The sequence below is a fragment of the Sorghum bicolor genome, chromosome 2, assembly GCF_000003195.3.
Source record: "Sorghum bicolor cultivar BTx623 chromosome 2, Sorghum_bicolor_NCBIv3, whole genome shotgun sequence".
NCBI classification, from domain to species: domain Eukaryota; kingdom Viridiplantae; phylum Streptophyta; class Magnoliopsida; order Poales; family Poaceae; genus Sorghum; species Sorghum bicolor.
In genome coordinates this window covers 65,072,060-65,087,315 of record NC_012871.2, presented here as the reverse complement: position 1 = coordinate 65,087,315, position 15,256 = coordinate 65,072,060, and the positions used below count along the sequence as shown (strand labels likewise).

General features: G+C 46.6%; 2 protein-coding genes and 1 pseudogene across 3 annotated transcripts; all 3 read right to left on the bottom strand.

The window, feature by feature from the left end:
• Positions 255 to 4,222, bottom strand: LOC8059013 (ankyrin repeat-containing protein At5g02620). The gene is made up of 4 exons (XM_002460488.2): positions 3,881 to 4,222; positions 3,052 to 3,777; positions 2,007 to 2,416; positions 255 to 1,633 (listed from the first exon to the last, which is right to left on the bottom strand). Exons 2-4 carry the CDS (start codon positions 3,458 to 3,460, stop codon positions 764 to 766), a joined length of 1,689 nt encoding a protein of 562 aa, XP_002460533.1. The 5' UTR covers positions 3,461 to 3,777; positions 3,881 to 4,222; the 3' UTR covers positions 255 to 763.
• On the bottom strand, positions 8,858 to 10,439 carry LOC8059012 (annotated as a pseudogene).
• On the bottom strand, positions 10,339 to 12,914 carry LOC8054855 (UDP-glycosyltransferase 74F2). 2 transcript variants are annotated; one of them, XM_021453804.1, is made up of 3 exons: positions 11,982 to 12,914; positions 11,160 to 11,898; positions 10,339 to 10,475 (listed from the first exon to the last, which is right to left on the bottom strand). In XM_021453804.1, the coding sequence occupies exons 1-2, from the start codon at positions 12,663 to 12,665 to the stop codon at positions 11,173 to 11,175; spliced, it is 1,410 nt and encodes a 469-aa protein (XP_021309479.1). In that variant the 5' UTR covers positions 12,666 to 12,914; the 3' UTR covers positions 10,339 to 10,475; positions 11,160 to 11,172. The 2 variants fall into 2 exon arrangements, with proteins under 2 accessions (XP_021309479.1, XP_002460531.1); XM_002460486.2 differs by lacking the exon at positions 10,339 to 10,475 and having other exon boundaries at positions 10,978 to 11,898; positions 11,982 to 12,912.

The window sequence follows — 15,256 nt, the reverse complement described above, 5'->3', positions numbered from 1 at the left end:
GCCAATTCCACAAGTCACCCTGTGCGTGCGCAGTGTTCAGTCGCTCTACGTGACTACGGTGGACCAAACAGCTGGCATACATGCTTCAGGGTATCTGAATTTGTCGAGCACTGCCGATGACACCATGGTTAACCAGCTGGAAACGCAAGAACAGGCTTTAGAGGTGATGATGGACTGCATTCTAAAATATCTTCTTGTTTTCCAATTGAAAGAGCAGCAATTTTGTCAATTTTTCGGTCATATCTTAACTCGGAGATCATAACAGCCCATAGGCATTTATATTTCACAGAACGGCTGCAAATGCCGCGTAACGACAACGGTCAACAAAGTCTGTCTCAGTTTCCTCCAGTTCAAAGTCCAATTTTTTTTTTTGCCCCAGTCTACTCCAGTCTCATGTTGCATCATAAGAGCATCCACGACCAGATAACTTTTGACATAAGGGCAACTTATTCCATACTATTCTACTATACAGATACAATCTCATGGTTTTCACTGCCATCCACAAAAATAAGCATAAGATAGGGACAACATGCTTGGCAATATTTGTATTTTGCCAACAAAAAGTGGCTACACCTATCACCTAGACTTCACCCCTATGTTCCTGGCTGGAGGCTGCAGACTGCAGTTACATACTGATACAGGTGCCATGTTCTAGGACTAAATATAGTTTTGATTGAGTCAATCCCACTTAATGCCATGGACTGGTCTCAGGCAAATGGGTATCAATATATACATGACTCAGATGACAAGCATGGCCGATATCCTAAAGGGCATACATCTTCTTGTACTCACTGTTCATCAGCTCCGTTTCCGAGTCAATTGATATGGAAAATGACTGGCTTGTGGAGGTCCTCCTGATCTTCCTCATGCTCTTCTCTTCCATCCTGTGAGCAACAATGCAATAGCACATGGAACCGAGAGTGGCCACCATGATAACAGTGCCGATTGCCATTGTGCACCAAGCCAGCCACTCATCATCTCGACCCACGACAACGTAGGTTAGTGCTATGAAGGCTGCCGAGATGCAGAGGCATGCAAGCCACATCAACTTGTTTATCACAAAGACCATCTTCTTCTTGGCCTTCTGCTCAACAACAATTAGAGATGTCTGGACTACTACAACAGCAAGCGAGATAAAGAGAGCCAAAGCGTCAAAAACCAAGAAGATTATAAAGGCTGGATCACTGGCTATCAATGCTTGCCCCAAGGTCATGTCTGGATAAGGTGCTTGAGTTATATCCTCCAGAAAATTACCAGGGAGTTGGAAAATGGCGGCAAAGGCAACGGTGGCAATAAGCACTGCAACAACAGTGTTGGAGTTAATGGCGTTGTTTAGCCCACCAATGTGGAGCTTTTGAATTCTCTTCTTGATTTTTTGGAATTGCATTTTGGTCTGGCGTGTTTGCTTGATCTGTGATTGAACATCATGCCTGATATCGCTGACTGTCTGCTTAAGCTGCTTTGCTGGATTAGGAGGATTTACTTGCTCTTTTGCAGTTTCTCCACCAACCTCTCTCAGGATGTTAATGAGCTCTTCATTACCTTGTTTCTCTGCAATAGCAAAAGCAGTCTCTCCAGCTCTATTAACCGCATTGATTTCAATCCCCTCAACTGATATTAGGGTCTGAACCATCTGAAAGGAACAGACGAATTTCAGATAAAGCACAAGTAATAAGTACTTTGAAACGCAAATTGCATTTGAGCAAAATTCAATCCAAAACCTCTTAGAAATTCCTTGCTTTTTTAAAGGAAGAAAGTATTCTTTTTTAGTATAATGTTTGATTCCTGAAAAGATGCAAATTATTCTTAGAATTCTTTTATAAAACATTGGAGACTTAAGTATTAAGCAAGTAATATCTCACAAATGTGATTACTCTATTTTAGTAATTCTCCTGAGCAACATAGCTTCAACCATAAATACAATAAAACATCTGACTGTTAAAATGTAAAACGAGAAGACTCAAACCGCGGCAGAAATCAGAACATTCTGAGATAACGTCACTTACAATGGTGTTTCCCTTTCGAGTTGCAACATGCAATGGTCTATTCCCCTTGCCGTCTTCTACATGGATAACTGAGACATCAGGCTTCAACAACTCGAGCAGAATTTCTGCATTTTGGCCTTTTGAAGCCATGTGTAGAGCTGTTTGTCCCTTCTTATCTGTTCTGAAACCAATCCCTGGATCCTTATTTAACAGTGCAGTGACCACCTCCACATGGCCCATTCTCGCTGCTGAATGCAAAACTGTCTTGCCATTATTTCTTGCAATCCTAGCAAGGCTTGCATCTGTTTCTAGCAGAAGATTAACAATGTCAATGTGGCCCTGAGTTGCAGCAGTGTCCAAAGCTGTGGCATTTACAGAATTTGTTGTCATTGCTAATGAGGGAAAGGCCTGTAACAGCTCCTTCAAGACATCTGCAAAGACCAAAATTGAACTAATATGACATCTTTCTCTGAAAGAAGAGAATACACACGTTTTGAAAAATAAGATTAAATAACAACTGTATAATAGTTTGCTCTTCAACACAGCATACTAACTCAAATATCAGAAATTGCATAGCCTAATTGGTATGGTGAAGACTTCTAGCTGAGCAGACAAGTAGTAGCGAGCTTATCTCCTCACTAGATATAGGATTGCCAGTTCTTTGATTTAGACGCAACAACATGGCAAGATTGTAGAAAACTGCCAACTCTGAGAAATCAACAATTTGTCTGTAAAACCAAGAAAGACAGACATGGTAGGTTGTAATCTAGACCAGATCAGCAAAGTAAATTTATCAGCCATCTGAGCAAAAGGAAATCAGGGACTCAGTGTCACTGTTTTAATACTCTATGTTCCTGAAGGGGAAAAAGATGAGGGAAACAGTTCCTTCATGATCATAGAGATTTGCAGAAGTCAATGAGATACAAGTCAGTTTTTATAAACATAACAACTCCAAGCATAATGACCAATACAAAAGATCACATAGAACTGCCAGTGCAAGCCAGTGAATCCAAATTCGCACTGGCCTAATCCACAACTAAATAATGATGAAAGAATGAAAGCTCACCCAAATGGCCCTGCTTTGCCGCAATATGGAATGCATCGAAGCTGTTACTGGCCTTGAGTCCGGCTGACTGCACATCAGAAGCCTTCAAAATCTCACACACAACCTCAACATGCCCCTTCTCAGCAGACACATACAACGCAGTCTCACCGTCCTGATTCTGGCGAGCAGCTAACTCCACCACCAGCTCTGGATCACACTCCGCAAGGATCCTCTGGACATGTGCAACACTGCCAGCTCTCGCCGCAAGGTGGAGCTCGGTGTCACCCCGCTTCCCAGGGCTGTCCTTGTTCCTTTTGAAGCTCTGCTGCTTCTCCATGGACAAGAACTTGAAGCTTCTCTGCTTCTCTATCCCCCGGAAGCTCTTCAATTTCTCTAGGGTGCCATGCCGGGTGCTGGATTGCTTGTCCATGTCCAAGATCAAATTGGATGGTATTGTGCCGAATCCTAAAATTGCGAGGCTTTGTTCTTGCTTAATCCAAGAGGGTTGCACTTCCGCAAATCCGGCCCCAGTTTATGGGAAAAAAAAAATCAGCCAATAAGAGTGTCTTTGCAGAATCCAACAAGCCCTTCTCCTGTATCCTCACCAACTGCTGCAGCTTTAGCTTTGCTCCGCAAGAACACTACTTTGGCTGCTTGAGACACAGACTAGGGTTCGTTCCCAAATTTGTCCATACAAACAGGGAGAAGAAATCTCGCAGATTTTTAGAATCGAGATATCACCTCAAACTGCAAAAAATAATCAATAAATTAGCATGCATACAAATTTCAAGGAGGACTAAAAAACGTCTTATCCCCTAACAAGTAACAAGTAAGGAAGATAATTCCTCACCACGAGAAAAAAGAGGACAAATCAAGAAGACAAGAACACGGAGGGAGCAAGGGGCGCCTGAAGCGCAGGGATTAGAAGTGGTTGTCTTGAAGCTCCAAAAATTCCATCTTCCTAGCATCAGCCAAGGCCAAGGGTGGAAAGAACACGGTGGGAGGCTGGGAGCTAGTGGGTATCTTGGAAGCTGGGCGCCTCCAAAGTTTTCCAGCGGCGGTCCCTCTCCCGACCTGGAAGCTCACTTATTAGGTTCGAGTGATCCACCTCCCCTGCTTATCATCGAGGACGACGACTGCTGGAGGAAGTGAGCACACGTTCGGTAGTCTCCGGCTCCTGATTTTTCTATTTTCACCCGTGGGGGAATAATTGTGTGCGACTTTGCTGCCTTCTTTCGTCCTTGCGTTAAAAAGGCAAACTTTTTCCGGCGCTTTTTTATTTTATTTTTAGGAGAGGGTCCTTATTGATAACTCTAAAAAAAATAAGTTAAATAACTACTATTTGCTACACACACACTGTCAGCAAGACGACCGCATAATGTCTATTTCTCCTCACCATTTGCGCAAGGTCACGTGAGATTAGGGATGGCAGCAGGTCGAGTACTACGCGGATAAAAGCATTTACCTATCCGTCAGCATACTCGAAGGTAAGATTTTGTATCCGTGTCCAGCGGTATCCTGAGTATCGAACACCCGTGAGGTATATTCAAAAGAGATCGCATAGTAAAATTTTAGTGATATTAAAAATTAAATAATCAATCAATTATAGTTTAATGACACACAAATACGATTAATCTCACTTACATAGAGTTCAATAAGATGATATACAATAGCTCACAAGTTATTATAATACAACTTAATACAATCACTTTAATAAGGTCTAAAGTAACAAGTTAACACAAGACAACTTAATAAAGTCTAAAGTAACAAGTTAACAGCTTACACAATCACTTTTCTTCTTGTTGTAGTAGTTTGATTTTTACAAGTTCATGATATGATTTAGTCATCCATGAGAAATATCATCTTTATAGTTTGACATGCTATGTATAGGCTACAAAATATATATTAATTGAGTCCGTCGACATGATATGTATATGACATATGTTACATATATTCATATTTATTTTCAAATTGCGGGTATCTATCAGATATCCACAGGTAAAATTTGATATCCACATCTTTATAGGTACCTGACGCTCATGTACCCATAGGTGAGTTTTCGTACCCATGCCTACACCCAGCAGATACGAAACTCGTCAATGCCCGAATCCACGGGTACGATTGTCTTCCCCGTTTGTGGTTCTCCTTTGCTTTCTTATGTTTTTTTATGAACGTGTCGTACTGTATTAAAAAATAAGTTTTACAAAGAGACAACGTAGACAAGGGGCAGAATCATGTTGCATACAAGTTGTTCGTCGTATCAACACTCCCGCAAGCGACTCTTAACCGTAACTACCTAATTTCTTCACACATTGTCGTAGCTAAGATGGAGAAATCACTTCTATTTCTATATTGGGAGTGCCCTTAAAAGCCGACTCTACCATAATACCATTAAGATATGATTCTAGGCAAATAGATCACATCTTGGTGCCTGATTATGTACTCCTACGTTATAGCGAATTTAACGGGTGACATCGTATCAATTATAGGCACCTACCACAAGGACCAGACCGACCCCGTGCGTTGGAGAATATTTGTCTATATGTTTTCCAATGTCAGTAATAATCTTTGGACAGAAGTGACTTAAATTACTTCCATTCTAGTTTTGATGGCTTTTTTTATTGATATATTCGTCTGGTGGCGACATAACATATGCATGAGAACCAGTCGCACATGCAAGTGGTGTTTCTCTCTTTTTGTCTTTTGGGGACGGAGGAGATGAAGACGGCTGGCGGCCATATGGCTGGCTCTCTCGATCAACGTCACTGGTGTGAGCAGGCAAAAAAAAAGAAGCAGCAAATGGCATGTATATCAGCATATGCATATATATCATGAACCCCACACGTTAATTTTCTTTTCTGACACCGATGTTTGGCTTTGCCCCTGTAATATCGATGGCGGGCCCAACGCGTGGTGATCAACTGATGATAACATATTGCGACCAGCACGACTAACTGTAGACCCACACAGCCCAGTCGAAAAGTCCGGTTGTTGGTCCACTGGAAGAGCGGCAACTGCAAAAGGAGACCGGCATGGTGCTAATACTGCTTTTGCTTTGCTTCCAAAAGTTAGATTAGAAGGCAGCCATATACATACAGTGGCGACAGTGTCGATCATGGTAGTACAGTGGTAGATCATGCTGAGCTTAATAAAGCTGCTTGCTTTGTGATCAATGACGCATCAAAACAAAAAGGCATCTTTTTTTCTCACAGGCCAATGCAAGTGGCCAACCACCAAGGCACAGATATATCGAGCACTAGCTTGTCTCTGCATCTCGCTTTGTTCTTCTGTTAATTTCTCTGCACGAATCTCTCTCTCTCATCGATATCGATTATTCGACAGCATGATAACCTGGTCGAATCCCAGGTCCGTCCAGGTGCACGTCGATCTGCCCATCTGTGTGCAGTGCCAACGCTGCAACTGCAAGGGCAAGTGTAACTGTGTATAACGTACGGACTAGTAGGAGGGTGGGTTGGTTGGAGAGCTGGGATGCCTCTCCTTTCTGTGTTTTCTTCGTCACCGCGTCCAGACCGAGTGTGAGAGAGCATCATCTGCAGGCAGCAGCAGACGACCCAGCACACGGGTCAAATGGTCAATTCAGCACGATTAAAAAGTGATCATCACGCACGCGTTCACTTGCATTGGTGCCCTGGCTTTAATTTGCTTCCGTTAGTTTATTAATCCGGCCGATCGATCGATCGGTTGTTGTGGAGTGCACGTACTGCTGCTGCTGCTGCTGGTCCACGACGATGCTTTGAAAGGCAGCAGTAAGCAAGGGTGGTTCAGGTCCCCGTCGCCACCATACCATTCCTCCACTACCAGCCAAACAATCATCATGCCTATCTCTGCAGCCCAAACATTATTTCAATCTCCATGCTTCCATAGAGAAAGGCCCTATTTTTTTCCCTTGCTAAATTTTAACCAACTAAAATTATTTTAGCTATTTTTAGATGACTAGTAGAAACTAAATATATACATACATGTACTTCGGCTGCTACCTTAATACTCCCTCCGTCCCTGAAAGAATCAATTTCTAGAGTTGTCCTAAGTCAAACTTTTTAAACTTTGACCAAATTTCTAGAAAAAAATGCTAAGATTTATAGTATCAAATTAGTATTATTAGATTTATCATAAAATATATTTTCATATAATGTGTATTTTATATTATAGATGTTGCTACTCTTTTCTATAAAGTTAGTCAAACTTTAAAAAGTTTGACTGGCACGGATCCTAGGAATTGATTCTTTCAGGGACGGAGGGAGTATATTATTATATGTTGTTGTCAAAAAAAAAATCTCCATGCTTCTAGTCCAGGCCTCCTTCCATTTCTCAACCGTCTGTGGCCGGTCCGCTCATTAGGCCTTGTTTAGTTTTCAAAAAATATTAAATTTTTTTTCAGATTTTCCATCACATCGAATTTTACGGCACATGTATGAAGCATTAAATATAGATAAAAAAAATAACTGATTATATAATTTATTTATAATTTGCGAGACGAAGCTTTTTTAACTAAACTACCTCTATTCAGGAGGAGGGCGAGGGGATTTTTACACCAGCTAGACAGGAACCGCACGCCACCACCACTACCCCAGGTTTCTCTTCCATACGTACTCTACGTCTCTACGCTTGGGGATTGGGATTCCCTTCCCCTGACCTGACTACAAATGCAGCGTTTCGCTCCTTGATCGGTCAAACAAGGGCCTCTAGAAAGAAGAAGACGCTTTGTTTTTGTTTCGTTCTCGGTCAAGCCCAGGCTTGTCAAGTTGACCTGCGCACTCAGTTTAATCGCAAAGGGGGAGACACATGGTATACCTACAACTACAACCAACAAGGCTACAAAACATCGGTCAATTGTTTCGTTCCTAAAAGAAAAGATTCGAGTCGTCTTAATCCAAGTGGCAGTAGCTGACCAGCAGCATAACAAACTCTGAAACGATACACTCTTCCGGTTTCGGCCTGCACCAGCAGGCCCGGCCCACCAACAGATCCGCGCACTTGGCAGGCCTGCTGCCTGCTGCCTTGCGCTCGTCCTACTGCAATTGTGGTTGCAATGTCACTTTCCCGAGTAATGGATGATGAATGCCTAACATACGACACGTTTAGTCGTAAGCTTTGTACTAAATCCGTTCAAAAAAAATATACTTATAACACATAATATGCGTATATTATGAGAATATATATATATATATATATATATATATATATATATATATATATATATATATATATATATATATATATATATATATATATATATATATATATATATTGATGAATTGAATGGCGTCTATTTGATATCCTCTTATAAACTTGATCAAATTTATAACTATTTAACAAATAGAGGTCTTCTTTAGTTACACCCAAAATAGAGCAGCCGGAATATTTAGGTCTTGTTTAGTTACACCCAAAATCCAAAAACTTTTTAAAAATTCTCATCATATCAAATCTTGCGACACATGCATGGAGCAGATAAAAAAAATAACTAGTGACCCTAGAAACTTTGGCATTTCATATTCCATCATTTCAAAGTAGTTGACATTTTACATTTTGTATTTTATGGGGAACTAAACACCTCTTAAATTACTTCACTGTCACAACTGACTTGCATTAGGGCACTCACAATGCAAGACTATCACAGAGTTCAAGACACTTAATTACATATTATTTATGGTATTTTGCTGATGTGACAACATATTTATTGAAGAAAGAGGTAGAAAAAATAAGACTCCAAGTCTTATTTAGACTCCAAATTCATATTGTTCGAGATAATAAATAACTTTAGACTCTGCATTGTGAGTGCCCTTACTGCATCAAATGCCGCACATAATTCCACAACAACAAGGGCCCAGCCGCCCAGGAAAGAGAGCAATATAACAGAAGACAAATGACACTGAAACAATGAAGTCCAAAGACACCTGCCTCGGTCATTTAGTTTTACAGTCCAAGTTTGCCAAGGAACTCCAGGATGTTTTTGTCGGAGCTGCCGCCTTCGCTCATGGCCCTCTTGGCCTTCTCCTTCCAACCGGCAGCGTTTCGGATGTAGTACTCCAAAGCTCCTCTCTCCTTCCACCACCTCCCTCACACGCTTCTCAAGCTCCTTCTTCCTTACCACACCGTCCTCGTCCAGGCGCACTCGCACGCCGACTCGCCACACGTCCTCGATGTACTTGGCGTTCATGCTCTGGTCCGACCACTGCGGCATCGCCACCATCGGCACACGGCACACCGGCGCCCAGTCCCTCCATCGTCGAGTTCCACCCGCAGTGCGTCACGAAGCACCCGACAGCCGGGTGAGCCACCACCTCAAGCTGAGGGCTCCATGTCACGACGAGGCCCCTCTCCTTGGCCATGTCGGTGAAGTTTTCAGGCAACTTTGAGCTCTCCGAGGCCCTGACGACCCATGGGAAGGCCTTGCCGGTGTTGTACAGACCCTCTGCCATCTGAGCCGCGTCTGGCTTGGCGATGCTGCCGAACGAGGCGTACACGACCGAGCGTCCAGCCATGCCTTCGTCTTCTCCCGTTCTCCGTCAGAGGTGTGAAGATGTGTGGAAGCCGTAGGATGTGTCGTCCGGCAACCGGTTGTCGAGGTACGCCGACGACGGGACCGCTGGACCCACCGTCTTGGCTCTCCAGGTCGACGCCATGTAGTCCGATTCCTTTGCGACACATGAACAACAAATTCAGTGAGCAGTAGCACACGTACTCGGATCCTGCTTGTCTACCGCCAGCGGCTTCTGAGAAGCTCGATCGGCAATGGAGTGGAGTACGCACCTGAGGCTGGTCGGCCGTGTCCAGGCCGCCGAACTGGTTCACCAGCAGGTCCAGGTACCCGCGATCGTCCGGGTCGGTCAAGAACATCGGCAGATCGGCTGGCCTGAGCCCGGGCAGGTCGAGCGGCTCTTCTTCACCAAGCTCGCGCGAGCGGCGGCTCCACCCGCCCGGCCCAGGCGTGTCCGTACGCCACGTCCACCGCGCACGGCTGCGTGAAGAACGCCGCGCACGCGGCGTCGTGCCGCCGCCCCACCTGCTGCGCCCACGGCAGGAACGCGTCGTACACCAGCGCGCGCACCGGCCGCCCCTGCTCCGCCGCCTCGGACCGGAGGAGCTCGCCCACGGTCTCCGACCCGGCCGACTCCAGCCGGGCCGTGTACGCCTCGATCCCGCCGGCCTCGCCGTAGCCGCCGCGGTCGCAGCCGTCGGAGATTGCGGCGATGTGGACGGCGCCTCCCGCCCCCGGGGACGGCTCGCCGCTCTGGCCGAGCACGAACCGGGTCACGACGAGTGTGCACCGGACGCCGCGGTGTGCGGCGAGGCGCTTGCCGAACTGTGAGGATCGGCTTGATGTGGCCTTGGCTCTGGTTCGGGAGCAAGACAACGTGGATGCTGTGCTCTGAATCTTGCTCTGCCATGGCTGGTCCCTCAGCTGCGTGCGCTGCGGCCTGCAACTACAACAGCAGATTACATTTTCAACCTACTGCGGTTTCTGTGCCGAAATAGTTGAAAATGATGACCAAGCACATGATTTGGTGGAAAATGTCGCTAGCTGACATCTTACTATACCATCAACTGGGCATATTTTATTTTCTATAAAGCTACCTATATAAAAAGGTTTTGTACGATTTTCTACCGTGACATTTCAGCTTATTTATTGTCATAAAACTCCACTAACACTGAGAAAGTGCCACCAATTTACACGCATGGACAGGGCGGTGTGATTTTAACAGGCTCCTACTAACCTAGCCTGTGAAGGTAAAATAACATTTTTTTTTATAGAACAGATTTTCAATACTAGAATGTCACTGTTTTGACCTTTTGAGACTATATATTAGGGTCATGACAATTGAAAATAAAAGAAATCTTTTGCCAGACCACATTGACTGAGGGATTCAAGGGTTAATGCTTAATAAGAAAGGCTTCCATAACTCTATTTAAGAAATGAAGCTATGATAATTCAAATAATAATACTAATAGTAGTAGTAATAGTAGTAGAGGCTTCCAACATCTTCCACGATTTATTATTACATTTAAAATATGCACATTATTTAATAGCAGATGGAGTTTTAAGGAGAGGCACAGTGCTCGCTAGGGAAAGTAACAAATGCAGAACCAAAGGATTCGAAGATTTCTACCCAAGCAACTCATTTAGACTTTCAGTCCTAGCTTGCCAAGAAACTCCTTGATGTTGTTATCTGAGCTGCCACCTGCACTCATGGCCTTCCTAGCCTTCTCCTTCCAGTCAGCTGCATTTTGCTGATACTCCATGCTCCTCTCGCCATCCATCACCTCCCTCACACATCTCTCCACCTCCTCCTTCCTGACCACACCATCCTTGTCTGGCCGCACCCGCACGCCCACTCTCCACACATCCTCGATGTACTTGGCGTTCACGGGCTGATCCGACCACTGCGGCATCGCCACCATGGGCACGCCGGCGCTCAGTCCCTCCGTCGTCGAGTTCCACCCGCAATGCGTCACGAAGCACCCAACGGCCGGGTGCGCTAGCACCTCCAGCTGCGCGCTCCACGTCGCAACGAGGCCTCTCTCGTTCGCCTTGTCGGCGAACTTGTCAGGGATCTTGGACGTCTCCGACGCCCTAACGACCCACAGGAACGGCTTGCCGGAGCTGTACAGGCCCTCCGCCACCTCGGCCATCTGCGCCGCGGTGGGCTCGGCGACGCTGCCAAAGGCGGCGTAGACCACGGAGCGCGGCGGCATGCTGTCCAGCCAGGCTCTCGTCGCCGCCGTCTGCGGGGTGTAGAGGTGGAAGCCGTAGGACGTGTCCTCCGGCAAGGTGTTGTCCAGGTAGGCCGACGGCACTGTTGGACCCACCGTCTTGGCTCTCCATGCAGACGCCATGTAATCCGATTCCTTGCAAAGATGTCAACGATTCATTGGTCACCACCTTATCCAGGACAGTTCTGTGTGATGTTGAACGACGTACACGTACGTACCTGTGGCTGCAACTCATAGAAGGAGTTGACAAAGACGTGGTCGGCCGTGTGCAGGCCGTCGAACTGATTCAAAAGCAGGTCCAGGTACGAGGGGTAGCCGCTGGGATCGGCTAGGAACGACGGCATGTCCACCGGCCGGAGCGCGACCGACAGGCCGGGCAGCTCCACCGGCTCGTCGCCCACCAGCGGCGGCCGTACCCGCCCGGCCCGCGCGTGCGCGTACACCACGTCCACCGCGCACGGCTGCGTGAAGAAGACCGCGCACGGGACGCCGCGCCGCCGCGCCACGCGCTGCGCCCACGGCAGGAACGCGTCGTACACCAGCACGTCCACGGGCCGGCCTGCCTGCTCCGCCTCGGCGGACCGGAGCAGCTGGTCCACGGTCTCCGACCCGGCCGACTCCAGCCGAGACAGGTACTCGACGGCGCCGGCGGCCTCGGCGCGGCCGCCGCGGTCGCAGCCGTCCGAGATGGCGGCGATGCGGATGGCGTCGCCGCCGGTGCACGCGGACGGCTGGCTGTTGCTGAGCAGGAACCGCGTCGCGGCGAGCGTGCACCGCACGCGGCCCCGGTGCGCCGCGGCGAGGCGCTTGCCGAACTGGAGGATCGGGTTGATGTGGCCTTGGCTCGGGTACGGGAGCAGGAGGACGTGGATGTCGCTGCGCTCCGATGATGTGTCGGCCATATGGTTGGTCACCGCTCGGCGCTCGCTCACTGAGCTGTGTCACTGTGAGTGTCTGATCGAGTGATTGTGAAGTGCGAGAGCGCGGCAGGGCACAACCTTTTATACCACGTTTGTGTGTGGAAAATCGATGGGTGCGTGACGGAAGCACGTGAGTTAATTATATATATATATATTATGGACTAATCTGGCTTGCATATCACGTAAACGCTGCGCATCAGCATTATTCAGCGGTGATAATGTATTGTATTTTCAGATTGCTGTCAAAGATCCGACAACTGACGTCACAAGAAGCAGTTCCAAATTGTAACTTGGCCACAACAACACACCTGCAGCTGGACATAGGCCTTGTTTAGTTCATCCTAAAAACCAAAAAGTTTTCAAGATTTCCCGTCACATCGAATCTTGTAACACATGCATGAAACATTAAATATAGACGAAAACAAAAACTAATTACACAGTTTAGCTGTAAATCACGAGACGAATCTTTTGATCCTAGTTAGTCCATGATTGGATAATATTTGTCGCAAACAAACGAAAGTGCTACAGTAGCGAAATCTTTTAACTTTTCGGAACTAAATCCATATACTGCGTATAGATACTACGGGACATGCTTGCTTTATATGGTTGGTTGGTTGATTAGCACACCAGAGTGCATCCACCAGCCACAGCATGGGAAGATGACATAGGGTATGACGTTACACACAATTCTACATGCGTGGCGGTCAAGTAAGCATTTTCTAATTTCTACCAAACCACAAAACAGAGCGACGACACCCATAAGCTTCGCAAGTCCTGCACATGTCGGGCTAGAATCGGATTGCCTTTGCCGTCCATCGGCTGACCAACCATCGTCGTCAGCGATGACATCTGAAACTTGTCCTCATGCTGGAACAAGAGGAGACTGATAATACCTCCGACTCTGATCCTCTGCTGTCCATCCAATCATCCAGTGCCAAGCTAGGCTTTCATCCGGAAATTCAAAAAGTTTTCAAGATTCCCTATCACATCGAATCTTGCGGCACATGCATGAAGCATTAAATATAGACGAAAACAAAAACTAATCACACAGTTTGACTGTAAATCACGAGACGAATCTTTTAACTATAGTTAGTCTATGATTGGACAATATTTACCACAAACAAACGAAAGTGGTACAGTTCCGAAAACTTTTCAGTTTTCGGAACTAAACAAGGCCCTAGGCGCCGTAAGTACTCTACCGCAACTGTTGTACTCACGTCCCAAAGAGTCGCATGAATGCGCACACGCAAGCTGCAGGGGCCACCAGGAAACGAGCTTGGCGTGCCGCTCGTCCTCGCCGCCGCCGCCAGCCCGCCAAACCACCAAGTCACAGTCTAGATGGTTCGAAATAGAACTCGGCATGGGGAGGAGTCAGCAAGAACTGCAAGAGATAGGAATTCAACAGAACCCCATGAGGAATGTGAGTTTTCAGCCCGCCATGAGCCCACGCCCTGTGATTTGTGACCGTTGGTATATATGGCTCCCAAATCAGCTTTAGGAGCAGTTTTGCTGCTCCATCAGCCAAACGAGAGAAAACGGCTTTGCTTCACGTCGAGAGCCATGGGAAACCGCTGAGACAAGAGGAGAGAGACAGAGAACAGGAGCTAGAAAAACGAGCTTCAACCAGCTCAGCGAGGTATCGTGGGCCCAACGCGTTGGACAGATTTGCCCCCACCGAGCCGTGCAGCCGCAGGCACGGAGTCACCGCCGTCACGCGGGCACGATGCCACCAGAGCTCCATGCGCGAGCTGCGAGGGCATCGGGGGTGGGCAGCGTGGGTCCATCGGACGCAGAGCTGCTGGGCTGCCAAGCGCAAGGCGAGCACGGGGAACACAATTTTTTTCTCTCTTAAGGGCACATGCCCTCTTCACTGTGAAGCACATGATTTGCTCTGAGATTCATGCCCAGCAGGAAAGAGATAATAAAAAATTATCTCTCTCCTGCTGGTCACGAATCTCAGAGCAAATCTTGTGGTCCACATTATGAGGGCATGTCTTTAAGGGCAAATTTTACTTTACCTAAACACAGGTGCAAGCGACACAGTGTTGCTGGGGGTGGGGTGGAGTCACCCGGTGGCTGACGGGTGCGAGGCAGGGTGGTGCGTTGAAAGGTTCTAAATATCTAGAGGGGTCAATACCTTAAAAAAAATCTACAACAACACTTAAGCCAAGTGCTTAGACAACCAAATAGTGTAATACAAGTTTTGCATTAGCACTACAAAATGCAAGCCAACTATCCACAATTCTAGTTAGCTATGATCTCTAAATCACAAGCAATGGCTAAGTCACTAAATCTAAGTTAATGAGCTCTCAAACACTAACTAAAGAGCTTTCACTAACCAAACTACTCAATCAACAAGCTAGCTCTCAAAACTAATTACATTAAAGAGCTTAGCTACACTAGAAGGTAAATACAAGAGAGTAGAATGGTTATATTATCGTGGCAAGAGATCAATCACACTGTTTTTTTTCTGAGGTTCACATGCTTGCCGACAAGCTAGTCTCCATTATGGCAAATCACCCAGTTGGAGGTTCACGCGCTAATATGTCCCACACGCATAACCCACAATCGGG

Coding starts and splice junctions, on each gene's coding strand:
- LOC8059013 (XM_002460488.2), bottom strand. CDS start 3,460: ATGGACAAGCAATCCAGCACCCGGCATGGCACCCTAGAGAAATTGAAG. Junction 2,417..3,051: donor GGCAAAGCAGGGCCATTTGG/GTGAGCTTTCAT, acceptor TGGTCTTTGCAG/ATGTCTTGAAGGAGCTGTTA. Junction 1,634..2,006: donor CTCGAAAGGGAAACACCATT/GTAAGTGACGTT, acceptor TGTTCCTTTCAG/ATGGTTCAGACCCTAATATC.
- LOC8054855 (XM_021453804.1), bottom strand. CDS start 12,665: ATGGCCGACACATCATCGGAGCGCAGCGACATCCACGTCCTCCTGCTC. Junction 11,899..11,981: donor TCTATGAGTTGCAGCCACAG/GTACGTACGTGT, acceptor CATCTTTGCAAG/GAATCGGATTACATGGCGTC.